General features: G+C 40.6%; 1 protein-coding gene across 1 annotated transcript in view; it reads left to right on the top strand.

Moving 5' to 3' along the window:
* The first annotated feature begins 530 nt into the window (after window positions 1-530).
* The window catches only part of LRP1 (LDL receptor related protein 1), a 321,609-nt gene continuing 308,544 nt past the window's right edge, over window positions 531-13,595 (top strand). Inside the window, exon 1 of the mRNA XM_026673900.2 lies at window positions 531-1,397. Coding sequence (XP_026529685.1) covers window positions 1,304-1,397 — 94 coding nt within the window. The 5' untranslated portion in view covers window positions 531-1,303. The remainder of the gene's footprint in view (window positions 1,398-13,595) is intronic.

Below are 13,595 nucleotides of genomic sequence, written 5' to 3'. Positions count from 1 at the left end.
GTGCCAGAGGAAGGGGGCAGTCCTTGTCATTAAGACGCCTCTCAGCATTTCGTGGGTTTGGGTTAGGCGGCGGGAAAGGGTGCTGTGTGTGTGTGTGTGTGTGAGAGAGAGAGAGACCTGTGAGAAAAAACAACCACCACCACGCTACAGTATTTCGAAAAACGAAGAGGGCGCGCATCGCCCTTTGACATTTCCCCCCGAAATAGGCAGAATTAATTTTAATTATTTATTTTGGTGTGTGTGTGTGTGATTTTTTGAGGTACACAGCTCTTTTTACGCTGGCTGTACACTGCATCCACGTGCCTTCCATTTTCGCGCGCACCCCAAGGTGAGGAATCCTCCTTTTGGAGGGTTTTTTTTTTTTTTTTAAAGTGCGACCTGCCCGCTTTCCTCCCCCCCTTCCTCTACCTCTACCCCGCGATTCAGCACCAGGGCATATCAGAAAGCGCATGCGCCCTAAGCCCACTGCCGCGTAGCCCCCATTTGCAGCGCCCTCCCCTGCCTTTCCCTGGGAGCCTATGACGTCAGGCAGGCAGAAGGCGGCGCGAGCTCCATCAGGCGGCTGAGGCTACTGGTGCGGCAGGCGGGGGTTTGCTTTTTTTCCTTCGTCCGGCTGTGGTGGCGGGAGGCGTAGGAACGCGTCGTGCAGAGAGCGTTCCCGGGGGTGGTGCAAGCGGCATCAACCCAGTGCATCCTCCCCTCTCCATCACTCGGAGAGGCTGGGAAGGAAGAGGAGCTGCTTGTCTTCGCCTCTCTCGGAATCCAGAAGTACCCCCTTTTTCATTTTCTTCTTTCCCTTCTGTCGGCGCCCCCACCCTCCCCCGGCTTCTTTCTTCCCTATGCATCGTTCTTGGAACCTTTGATGCTCGCTGCGATTACCTTGGCTTGTTTTTAACCTAGTGCAGAAGAAGTGGGCTGCTGCTGCTGCTGATCAACACTCCCCAGTTATTCTTTTTTTTTTTTTCCTGCATGCAATCTTTCTTTCTCGCTTAAGAAGGGCTGAACCCCCTCCTCTCCCCTCCCCAGCCTTTGCCGCTGCTGGGTTTGCTCATCTCCTGGGCTGGGAGGGAGAGAGGAGGAGGGAGAGGGGCTTTTTCCTGGCCGTCGCCCCCTCCCACCCCCGGTTCTGCTTCAGTGGATGGTGAAAGAATTGAAGACCCTCGGAAGGAGAGAGTGAAGAAGAAGAAGAGGTGGGGACGGTGAGCAGCTACGAAGAAGAAACAGCAGCTGCAACCGTGCGTCTTTCGTGGACTATCTGGCAACCTGGTTTTATTTTTTTTAAAAAATATATTTTTGCACAAACATGCTGCCCCACAGAGTAGAAGTGGGGCTGTGGCTGCTTTTACTAGGAATTTTGCACATGCTAATAGGGATCGCCCCTGTTTTTACCCTTGAAGGTGAGTTGAATCCTTTCCCCCTTTCTATACCATGCGTTTTACCTTATTCTGGATAGTTTTACTTGTTGCATTTGTCTTTTAAAAAAGTAAGCCTCCCTTGACCTCCCCCCCTCCCAATTTTAATACAACAGTCTCCTTTAAAAAATCTGGGATGGGGAAATAGACTGTGGCTCCAGGAATTCACATATGTTTTCCACTTTGGAGAGAAGGTTGCATTAAAAAAAATCTCCCCAAATACAAACCACCTCCAATGTACGAAAGAAGGTGTTGCATATTTGACATTCATTTGCCTGCATTTTTGTTTCCTGCTCCTGCCAAACCATTGAGGCTTATTTAGATTTCTTTCCAGGAACAAATGATTGTGTGAATAGGTATGAAGATAGATAGGAGTTAGGGTTGTTTTGAGGGAGGGGGACCCGTGGCAAAAAGTCCAGGCTATACAAGGAGGATCTACTTAATGGGAGTAATCTTTTTCTAAAATGAAATCTGTTCTCAAATGTTGAAGGAGAGATTGCTGGAATTTCTCCCCCTCCAGTCCTTGCTGCTAGTGTGTAGCTTTAGAACACAATGAGAGTGCATTCTAGTGAAATAGTGCATTCTAGTGAATGTTTATTCAGAAGCAAGTCCCATTGAGTTCAATGGGGCTGTCTGCCAGGTAATAGTGCAGAGGATTACAGCCTTAACATGTATCAGTTCTGTTATTTTTAAAAAATAAAATACAAAACCTCTAGATTCATTATACATTCTTATCTGTGCCAAGAAGATGCCCAAGTTCAACTGTCTTTCTGGCTCCTTGTTCCTCATAATTAAATATTTACTTGGGATATTGCTGCTTCTGTTTTCAGCCAGACTCTCATTGAGATTTGGAGCCTGTTTTGCTGGCATTGCGTAGGCCTGAAGCTGGTACCTCAAGTAGATCACACCTCTTCACTGGCAAGGAAGCTGTAAAATGGAGATTAAAGCTCCCCCACAAAATACATGTGGGGATAGAATAATGAAAAGGAGAGCCAAGGATGACTGTTTTGTTGATTGTCATAAAGAGCTAGCTATACATTATAAGAGATGTCTGTGAAGCTGGTGACCCCAAAGGCCTGGATTATACTGGTACCTGGGCTGAGATGTCTATCTGCAAAACCAATAACCTCTGTTCTCTTCCCCCAAATTGAAGGAGGGGCTGCATTGTGCCCCTTGCTTTATGCCATGGCATATATCAAGAGATAATAAGGTAGCTATTAGGTTATACATTGGCAACAATGGTACTTTTTGAAGGAGATGGAGAGATGGAATGTAGTGATGGGGAAAAGAATTACAGTATGTAGTGGGGAGAGGCAAGAATGAGGGTTTAAGGAAGTGCCTATTTCCTCTTAACTGAGACATGGGAAACCTTAGCCTGAAGGATCAGAAAAGTAACTATGTCTGCTACTGAAATAGTTCTTGCAAAGTATCATCTCTACTGCAAAATGGTTGTAGAGAATACATCTCTCGTCCCTTTGGATTGCCTATGTTGTTGTTTTTTGACACCAAAGGTAAAATGGTGTGAACGTTGCTAACTCTGAGGAGTGTCCATAGACCATAGTGGAGGCTTTTCACGCTCAAAAAGAGATTTTGAATATGGAGAGATTCACCATGGAGAGGTCTAATTTATTGCATTTAAAACATGGCTTCCTGCCTTCCAAAAGACTTATGTGCTATATGCAGGGTACGCTGTACCCTCTTTAACATGTAACATTTTGAAGCTTCTTTATAGAAGAGGAATTTTGAAGATAGGTAAGAGTTGTTTACCACTGGCTAGGCAGAAGGGTGGGTAAAACAGGTGGAATCTGATGGTATACTTCAGGATATCTTGCAATCAAGCCAGAAGTGCCTGACCTGTTATTACAGCATGAAATCTAAAACCCAACTTTTAAAAAAAAAAAACACCTCTTCTGCTTTTCTGCCTTTTCTGAGTCGAAGAGGTCAATTTTTCCTTTCCAACTTCTCCCTGGAAGGTTTTGTGCGCCACTGCTGGGCTACTCTGCATTTTGCCAAATCTTCTTGGATGGCATTCATTCTTTAGGGCTTAATATTCAGACAGGGATCACTGAAGCAAGAACTTAGTCCTGGAAATATTCTTTTCATTTTCCCCACCCGATCCTGACTTCATGAAATATGCAATGTATTGAGTGATTCCCACCCCCCTTCAGCTTTGAATAAATAGCTGATGCATAGGGATTAGGCGAAAAGACTGTAAGAACAAAGACAGTGCAATTGAGGCAATTTTAAAGGATTGGTTTCTTTGGTTAAGGTGTGGCATTCAGACTTATGGGAAAACTTCATGGGGCTTTTGGGGAGGGGGACTCCATCCCATGATAGAACTGCCATTGCTGCCTATGAATATTTCTTGTTGTTTCTCTGGCCCCTATTTGTTTTGGACTGGTCTGTCTAAGAAAAAGAAAAAAGTGGTCTATCTTCTGGTTTGTGAAAAGCAGAAAGACTTTTATAGCAGAATCTAGCTAGCTTGCCTTTTCACCAAGTTTGAAAAGCCATGTTTTACAGATGCCCCGTGTGCCCAAATCAGTGACTCACCTGATCTAGTATTGGCTCCCCTTGAAAATAGAACCTGTTTTAATATTAGACTGAGAACTTTCTCAGTTCTGATACAAAAGTCTTTCATCAGGGATTAAGTCTTGAATAGCATGTGTAAACATGTTTTCTACCACTGACATATTGGGTCTCCTACCTTAATGTTACTATCTTTCAAATTAAGTGCATGGTTGATGGGCTTGGGAAAATGAGGGGGCAGATAATATGGTACCCAAAACTTGTTGCTGCTCTTTGTTAATCACCTTCTATCCTTCTACTTACTAAGCAATTTCCCCAGTCTGCTACTTGGTAGAACTGGATCTGGATTAACACTTCTGTGCGACACAAGTCAGATTATCTTAAAAATGCATGTAATAGGCTTTTCCAGTGGTCCAATGGTTTTTCCCTACTGTGAGTTTTATTTTGTATTTTAGTTTTAAAAGTTCTTTATTTGCAAGTTGATTTATCTGTTAAACTATTCCTGTTATATTCTTTGGTTTATGGTTTTTTATCTCTATCGCTACAAACTTGAAATGGGAGTTTAACAAGGAACTAACACAGTGTTTCCCAAATCTATTTAAATTACCCAAAATTGGGTAAAAGTGGTTGTTTGCAAACCTACTAACCAATCGCAACAGGTACTTTTAAATTGACTTGAATTGTTTTACCTACATTGGGTAGAAAGGACATTCCAATAAACAGTTCTGGGTAATGAAGGAAAAAGCATTGAACCAGTAGGAAAGAAGCCTTTTGAACACTCCAGTAAAATTGATGTGTTGTTCTAATTCCAGACCAAAGCTGCTGCTGCCCTAAAATTTTATTTAACATGCTAGGATAGGGGTGTGTTCGTGTATGTGTATATTATTATATGCATGAGCCAAGAAAAATTACTGAGTGCTACATGTAAGTACTTGCAAGCTTCTTTGGCCCTATCTTTACTACCTCTTCTGAAAGAAAGCAGGACCGGCTTGTTGATTTGAAGACATCATACTGTATGCTGACTTACTGAACTGGAAGTTTTACATTTAATGACTGTATTTGAAGTTATTAGAGCACATGGAGGTTCTGATATCAGCAGTTGGTCACTAGTACCCTGGTGATTCACTGAGACACCGAAACTACTTTGTAATATATGAAGGGTTGTGTATGTGTGAGTACATCATTGGTCTGGTTTACTCAACCAGCATCAACAATGATTTCTTCATAGATGTACCAACCTCAGAACATAAATAGGGGAGTCATATGAGTGATATTCCCAGATAGTAAACTATAGGAAAAAAAATTAAAGGGAAGAATTTTAGTCCGTCTTAATTTTTGGTGTGAAGCTAATCTCCCATTCTCTGATGGTCTTGGTGTTGCCATACATACGCAATGAAGTAACTAATCATAAAGGATCACTTGACAAACAGTTTAATATAGATGAAATCTAAAAGGAAGGTCTGAATCCTAGAGGGGGAGTCTTCATGATGCTTTGACATATCTTTGAGGAAAACAGCATAACACCTGAATCTGAATGACATCAGAAAGTAATCAGATTGTTACATGGACTGTTAATCTTAACTGTATTTACCCAAAAGCAAGACTATTTTTTATTCTCTGAATAACTTTGATTTGCTAATACTGTTAAGGAGCCAGACCATTTCCCCATTTCATTTTAATGTTCAGGGGAAATAAAGTAAATTGTTCATTGAAGAATATGAAAATATGTCTAGGTGTTATTTCCTGAATGTGGAATTTGTGAACTCATGTGAACACTATTTGTTCATGAAGACATTTACATTATTGAGCTGTTGTGAAAGGTTTCAATTGGGGACGGGATGGTAGGAGAAAATGTTAGGAAAAATTAATATAACCCAGTTGTATGAGATCTAAAAAGATCTCATTGGGAGGAAATACTTTTTTGATTATTGTAACTGAAGCTTGATCCTTGCTAAACCTTTGCTAAGGAATGTTACTATACTAGACTGGGACCCATGGTGTAGGCAATGTGTGCCTTAAGATGTGGGAATCTTTGATCAGAAGAATAGTAGGAAGATATGTGTGTGTGTGTGTGTGTGTGTGTGTGTGTGCTTTCATTGTCAAGGCCTGGGATCTATTTGCATCCAGGAATCGTCTCTCTTGAAGTTTAATGGAATGATCAGGATGCTAATCATTGTATCAGAATATAGTTGAGGATACCAACAGTTTAGGAACTTGCCCAGCTGTAATCAGATGTATGTGAGAGATCATCCCCCCCCCAAAAAAATAGTTTAAAGGAAGATGGGGGGGGAGGTAGAGAAAAAAGAATAGATTTTCCACCATATTTAAATAAAAATGCTATAATGACAATTGATAATAACATAAACCGCAATGAATATGTAAGCAAAATGGAGAAAGAAGATTGGAATTCAGAAAAAGATAACAAACGGCCTTACCCTTGCTATTAGTTTTGTCCCTGTTATGCTCCAAAGAGCAGCAACAACCTGGTTCAAATAAAACAGCATTTCCTAATGTGGCACTGTTTATGCTTACAGATTGTCCTTGACTTACAGCCATTCATTTAGTGACCGTTCAAAGTTACAACGGCACTGAAAAAAAGTGACATCATCATTTTTCACACTTATGACCATTGCATCCCTCCCCATGGTCATGTGATTTATATTTGGAGGCTTGAAAACTGATTCATATTTATGACAGTTGCGGTGTCCCAGAGTCATGTGATTATTTGTTGTGAACTTCTGACAAGAAAAGCAGAGGTGGCATTCAGCAGGTTCTGACCAGTTCTGGAGAATTGGTAGTGGAAATTTTGAGTAGTTCGGAGAACCGGCAAATCCCACCTCTGACTGGCCCCGCCCCATCTATTCTCTGCCTCCCGAGTCCCAGTTGATTGGCTGGGTCTTCTTTTGTTTCCCTGCACAGGAGGACGGAGCTGGAAAGCAGGTAAGTGGGGTGGGGAGGGAATGGGATTTTGCAGTATCCTTCCCTTGCCACGCCCACCAAGCCACACCATGCCCACCAAGCCATGCCCATAGAACCGGTAGTAAAAAAACTTGAATCCCACCACTGAAGCAAAGTCAATGTGGAAGCCAGATTCACTTAAGAATCATGTTACTAATTTAACAATTGCAGTGATTCGCTTAACAAATGTGGCCAGAAATGTTGTTAAATGGGGCAAAATTCACTTAACAAATGTTTCACTTAGCAATATAAATTTTGGGCTCAATTGTGGTTGTACGTTGAGGACTACCTGTACAGTGTCTGAGACTTGCAGAATACCATTACATCTCTGGAACCTAGACAAGGGTGGGAATTGGGATTTTAGAGAGATAGGTTGCCACGCTCCTTGAGTACACAGTGAATGACACAGAAAATGACAAGCTGGAGATGTGGCTACTAATACTATTGGACTGTTCTAATACAGGATGCTTGGTTTAAGCATAATTTGAAGGGTATGATAAATAACAAGGCTGTATCTTCCTACTCTGCCCTGAACAGAATGGGAAAGCTTAATTTTCATGTTTCTTCAAAGAGCCATTCAAGGATTCAAGCAACAAGTTTGGAGAATCTCCATTTGTCATTTGGATATCGCATAAGGAATTCTCCTTTGCTTTTCCAACTTCAATCTCTTGGAGCTCTTCACTCCATTCTCCCCCAAACTTTTACAGAGTTTAGTAGGATGCAAGTTACAGCATTGTAAAATGTGGGCTAGAAGTGATGTGCCTTGCAATACTAGGTTATTTTGGAATTCTGTGTCAGAAAAAATGGGAAACTGTCACTTGTGCCAGGATGCTTGCTTTCGATTTTGATGTTTCCACTGGCTCTGATCAACTCAGCGAAGCGTAAGATGACTGATTATTGTTTTGCCCTGATTTTAACAGTCCTTTTGCTGTAGTTGCCTGAGAGTCCAGACAATAATTGAATGTTGGATTTGTATTTTGCAAACTTTAGAGTTGATGGTGAAGGACTTGATCAAAAAGAACTTGCCTTATTTCTTTCTTTGTTATTAAGAGATCAGTCTTATCAATAAAACACTATTCAGAATCATATAGCTACTTAAGGAAAATGCCTATGAAGATAATCTCTTAATAAAAAAGAAAGAGATAAGGCAGGTTCTTTTCGATTTATTTAAGTCTGCATTGTAATGGGAGAGCAACAATTCATCCTTGATCAAAGATGAAGATATTTTAGTTGCTGATAAACCTGATCTGGTCTGGCATATTTAAATATTTATTGACCATTTTGCATAGAAGGTGTCTAGTATTTGATGCTCTACAAGTCCATTCTAGGATACTCTTTAATTGTGAAATTACTTGGCTTATAGCCAGTGGATTTTAGTGGCACTTTTAAGCTTCACTTTTCCAGGCCACATGGAATTTTTGTAGGCCATGGATCACCAACTCAGTAACAGGGATTATTATTTTCCCTTCCTATTTCAACCGATGGCAACTTGACAAGGACAGCATGCGGCTAGATAGCACTTAGATTTTAAAGATACACAAGTATAATATTATTTTAGTTAAGCGAAGAGCAAAAGAGGCTTATTTGGCCTTGTAGAGAGGAAATGTGTTCCAAAGGGCAACTCTTTCCATAAAGCTTAATAAATAAGCTTTTGATCATCCCTCTGTTTTTTTGGCTGAAGGTGCTCAACAGGAGAGAGATAATTTCCTTTCCCTATGCATTACTCAAGAAGAAAGTCGGAATGCTAGACAGTGTCTCTGCACAGCTTCACCCAAACCATAATTCAGCATCAAATTAGCATTCTTTTGTCTAGTTGAGAATGGACACAAGCGAGGAGAGAGTGATTTGTATAATTCATGTGGCAGTTGTATGCTGAATTCTTAGATATACCTTGGCATAGCACATCCATTTTTTGTGCAATCAGTCTGCACAATGCAACTGTAGTTCCCATGAAGTAGCAGACTGATCTTTCTAGAATTGGGCAGAATCCAGCTCAATGTCTGGGAATTCATAGTTTCCGGCACAAATGGCCAGGCACGTGGACTGGAACTCTTACAAAAAAATTTCTGCATGTTTCAACCTCTTGGGAGCTCACATGGAGTGATTTGGACCGAGTCTTTTTTTTTTCCAGGAACCTTTTAATTCAGTGCAGATGTGAGCTGTGCCAAACCACGTACCCCAAGAAAAAATGGTGCAATATTCTTGCCATTCTGCTCCATGGAATGGTTACATTGCTTGCTTTCTTGCTTCCTCATAGAGAAACAGCTAAAACAAAGACTTTGAATTTTTCCTAGCAAAGGGCTCCCAAATTATTGAGCAAGAGGAACTCTTATCAATATTAGTGAATATTTGTAGTTCAGGGTTGGAAAAAATGGGGTCCTTGGTGCTCTCGAAGCTTGGTTGTTTTCTTGCAGATGGTTCATTACCCAAACAAGGTGACATCATCAGCGCTAGTTTGAAGATTACCTCGTTTGCAAGAAAACAACCAAGCTCAGAGAGCATCAAGGACCCCTCAGTTGGAATTTCTCTGCTTCTGGACTACAGCATCTTTCTAGATATAGGTCATCAGGGATTCATAAACTGGGAAAGAAGTATTCTCCAGCCTGGTGTTCCATTAATATGTTAAGCTATACCCCAAGGATTGTGAATTAAATCAGCTGTAGTCCAGCAGATGAGAAAGACACAAAATTGAGGAAGTCCCAAAGGTGCTTTTTCAAGAGGCAACTGGACTTTCTGGTTTTTCTTTGAAGACGTTTCGCTTCTCATCCAAGACGCTTCTTCAGCTCTGAGAGATCCTGAGAGATCCTCAGAGCTGAAGAAGCTTCTTGGATGAGAAGCGAAACGTCTTCAAAGAAAAACCAGAAAGTCCAGTTGCCTCTTGAAAAAGCACCTTTGGGACAACCATGGCCTGGATGACTGAGAATGTCCATAAATAAGATTGAGGAAATTTCTTGCATTTTGTGATGAGTTACATTGAAAATTTTGAATCAAATCCATGCATAGGACACATACACTCTCTCTTTCTCTCACCCAAACCCTCCCCGCATCCACAAACACAAATGCACACAATCACACACACACACACACACACACACACACATATAGAGAGATAATTTTTCAAATAAAATATTTCTATCCTTCCTTAAAAGTCATAGTCACATTAGTTAAAGAATGAAAAAAGAATAACTAAACCTCCCCAAGCTTTCAGCACCAGACATTTGCTTTGTTTTCTACAATTGCACCCCAAGAATTCCAATCTCCAAAGAACGGCAATGAAAGGGTGTTTTTCTATGTTCGAATATGTGTGAAACAGTGGTGGGATTCAAATTTTTTTTTACTGCTGGTTCTGTGGGTGTGACTTGGTGGGCGTGGTGTGACTTAGTGGGTGTGGCTTGGTGGGCATGACAGGGGAAGGTTACTGCAAAATCCCCATTCCCTCCCCACCCCACTAACCTGCTTTCCAGCTCCGTTCTCCTGGGCAGGGCAACAAAAGAAGACTCAGCCGATCAGCTGGGACTCAGTAGGCAGAGAATAGTCAGTCAGAGGTGATATTTGCCGGTTCTCCAAACTACTCAAAATTTCCACTACTGGTTCTCCAGAACTGGTCAGAACCTGCTGAATACCACCTCTGGTGTGAAAGATATTTTTTTACTGATGTGACATGCCTTTATCTGTATATAAAATGCTAAAGTCAGAATAGCAGAACTCTTCTTGCATGTTGCAAACTCATCATGTGAAAGGCAGGTTGAAAAGTCAGACACTGATTTTGGATCTTGCATATTATGTGATTAGTTTTGCCTTTGTCCCTCAGGACCATACGACACATAATATTAAGCAGCCGCCTTTCAAGCCATACTTGGAACAGACTACTATCTGTTTTTACAAATAAAGTGACATGAGGAAGTGCTAGAATCCAAACAATCCTAGACACTTTCATATGGAAAATTTCCCTTTTTAAAACTGTAAAATTCTGCTTTTAAGCCCTGTAGACAAAATTGAGTTAGATGAATTTGTATTCTGCTAAAGCAGTGATCCCCAACCTTTGACGCCACGGCCCGGCACCGGCATCAGCTGGGTGCCGCGGCCTGGTACCGGCATCAACTGGGCGCCGCCATCTTTTTGACGAAAAAGTGCTTCCGGTGACCTCACCGAAGCAGTTTTCGTCAAAAAGATGGCGGCGCTTAGCGCTCGGTGAGCTTTTGGGTAGAAATGGCTTTCTACCCGAAAAGCTCACGAGCGCTAGCGCCACGCCATCTTTTTGATGAAAAGTGCTTCCGGTGAGCTTTCTACCCGGAAAAGCTCACGGAAGCACTTTTACCAAAAAGATGGCGGCGCCCAGCAACCAGCGGCCCGGTAAGACTTGTTCGGTCCGCGGACCGGCAGTTGGGGACCCCTGTGCTAAAGCATATGGGAGGTTTTCTTTTTTACTACCTTGTTTTCCACTGTTATCTCTTTGAAAATCCCCTCTTATGGCTTCTGTTTATGCTGAAAGGTATTATTTAACAATATATTCCAGGCAAATTCCAGGCACAAAAAAAGGATAGAATAAAATTATAACACCCCCCCCCCAAGTGCTGTAGTCTTAAAAGGAGCTATCTCTATAAAACAATAGTCCAATTCCAAGTATGTTTCAATATTTAATGCTTTCATTTGGCAGCTTTACGATAGATAGATTTGTGTATATAAATCTCCTTCACCTTTGTCCTCAGAAAAAGGGCTTGTGAAGTTGTTTAGGCCAAAGGCCGATTGTTACTGAGTTTGTTCTCATAGTTACAGTGTGTGTGTGTGTGTGTGTGTGTGTGTGTGTGTATGCTTGTTTGTTTGTTACATTTATTTGCTGTCTATCTCTTTGTTGGGCTACTCTAGGCAGCTTACAGCAATAAACAAATAATTTGTTTGAATGGAGAGATGGGAGCTCATTACAAATGGAGTGTGGTATAGAATCTAGATCCTTTATAGAGGTGCATAAAAGAGAGAAGATATTACACATGACGATCCTATTTTTGATATGTTTTTTGCAGTGGTCATTAAGTGACTACTTCAGTTGTTAAGCAAATCCATTTCCCCCAATAGATGTTTTTTTCTGGAAACTGGAAGTTAATGTTGGAAAGGGTAAAAAAGTTGCAAATTGGAATCATATAACCACAGGACATTGCAAACAGCTGTAAAGGTGAGCTGGTTGCCAAGCACCCAAAATGTGATGTTTGGGCAAGGGTACCTGACTTCATTGTAACTTTGAAAAGGGGTTGTAAGAAGCCCTGGGGAGGTCTGTTGTAACTTCAAATGGTTGTTGTTAAGCAGCTGGTCATAAGTTGAGGACTACTTGTATGTGCCTGTGTGTCTGAGAGAGAATTTGAAGTCTTTCTTTCATGTTATTCTTTAAGTCTTCTAATTCTTTTGTAAACTGTGCACCATGTTGACAAGATAAATGGATTGTAATGATTATTACAAATTAATCCAATCCCCCAGGTTTGTTTGGTGGAAAGATTAACTCAGCTCTAATTATTATGATAGAGATAAATTCTAAGAAATATGTCACAACAAAGATGGGTACGTGCTTTGGGAATTTATTCTTCCTTTAAACCCCAGGAATTTTGGGAGTTTTATCTTAAAAATAGCTGCTAGTTTATGGAATCTTCTTTGGAGAAGGCAGATTATTGAATATCAACTGCTACAAAGCAAGAGCAATTGAATGCTGTTGCCTCCAGGATGTCTGTGAGCATTTCAAAGTATTAAGATGTTCTGCTGTTTTTAAAGTTTTATTTGCTTACTTTTTTTTCGTGGTATTATATCATCTTGAAATCTTTCAAGAGTTCCAGTTTAAAATAAAACAAACAAACAAAAGCCATAGATGCAAAAGTACTGCATTTTTTAAAGGAAAAGATTCAATAATTCAAATTGTCTTCAAATAATTTATAATCTATAAGGGGAGAATCTTTGATTTACCCAGTGAATATCAATCAAATAAAGAAGATGAATCTTTCTTTTAGTGGGAAGAGGGTTCATCTTAAATTCAGGGTCATATTTCCTGTTGATAAATCTTGTCAAATAAAATATCGGTCTCAATGGAATATTGATATGATTGAATGACGTTCTTGTCTTTTTCATAATTTATAATTTGTACGCATATGGGTATGTGAGAGAGAAGAAATACAGCACAGCATTAGTTCTAGATATGAAGTTGCTCCAGGAAAATAGTCTCCATGGCTTTGTACACATATGTGGTTGTTTCATCCTTCCAGTTTCTCTGCCCCATTTCTTCTAGCCAGTTCTCTTTCTCTTTGCATGTCCTTAAGAAAAGATTGTGACCAACCAGCAAATTTGTTTTTAGAAGGTAGAGTTAAGTCAGTACATTGTTCATTACAAGATGGAATGCTACCGGAATTGAGGGAATAGTTACATAGTAGTTAAGGAACCAGGCTAGAAAGCAGAAGTCTTGAGTTCTAATCCTATTTTAGGCATGAGAGCCAGCTAGGTGTCTTTGGACACTTACTCTCTCAGTCCAAACCACCTCACATGATTGTTGTTATAGGGAAAATAGGAGGAGGAAGGGGTATTCAATATTTTCACTGACCTGAGTTATTTCTAAAAAGAGCAAAAGCAGAGTTTTTAAAAAAGTCTGAAATAAAATAAGGCAAACAACTGTAGAATCACTAAAACTTCTAACCATGATAAAACTGAAAACTGATACTGTAATCA

The sequence above is a fragment of the Notechis scutatus genome, chromosome 2, assembly GCF_049901735.1.
Source record: "Notechis scutatus isolate UNSWTSFEM ecotype Mainland chromosome 2, rNotScu1.2, whole genome shotgun sequence".
Lineage (NCBI taxonomy): Eukaryota > Metazoa > Chordata > Lepidosauria > Squamata > Elapidae > Notechis > Notechis scutatus.
The sequence above is the reverse complement of the archived record's forward strand: the minus strand, read 5'-3'. Positions and strand labels throughout refer to the sequence as shown.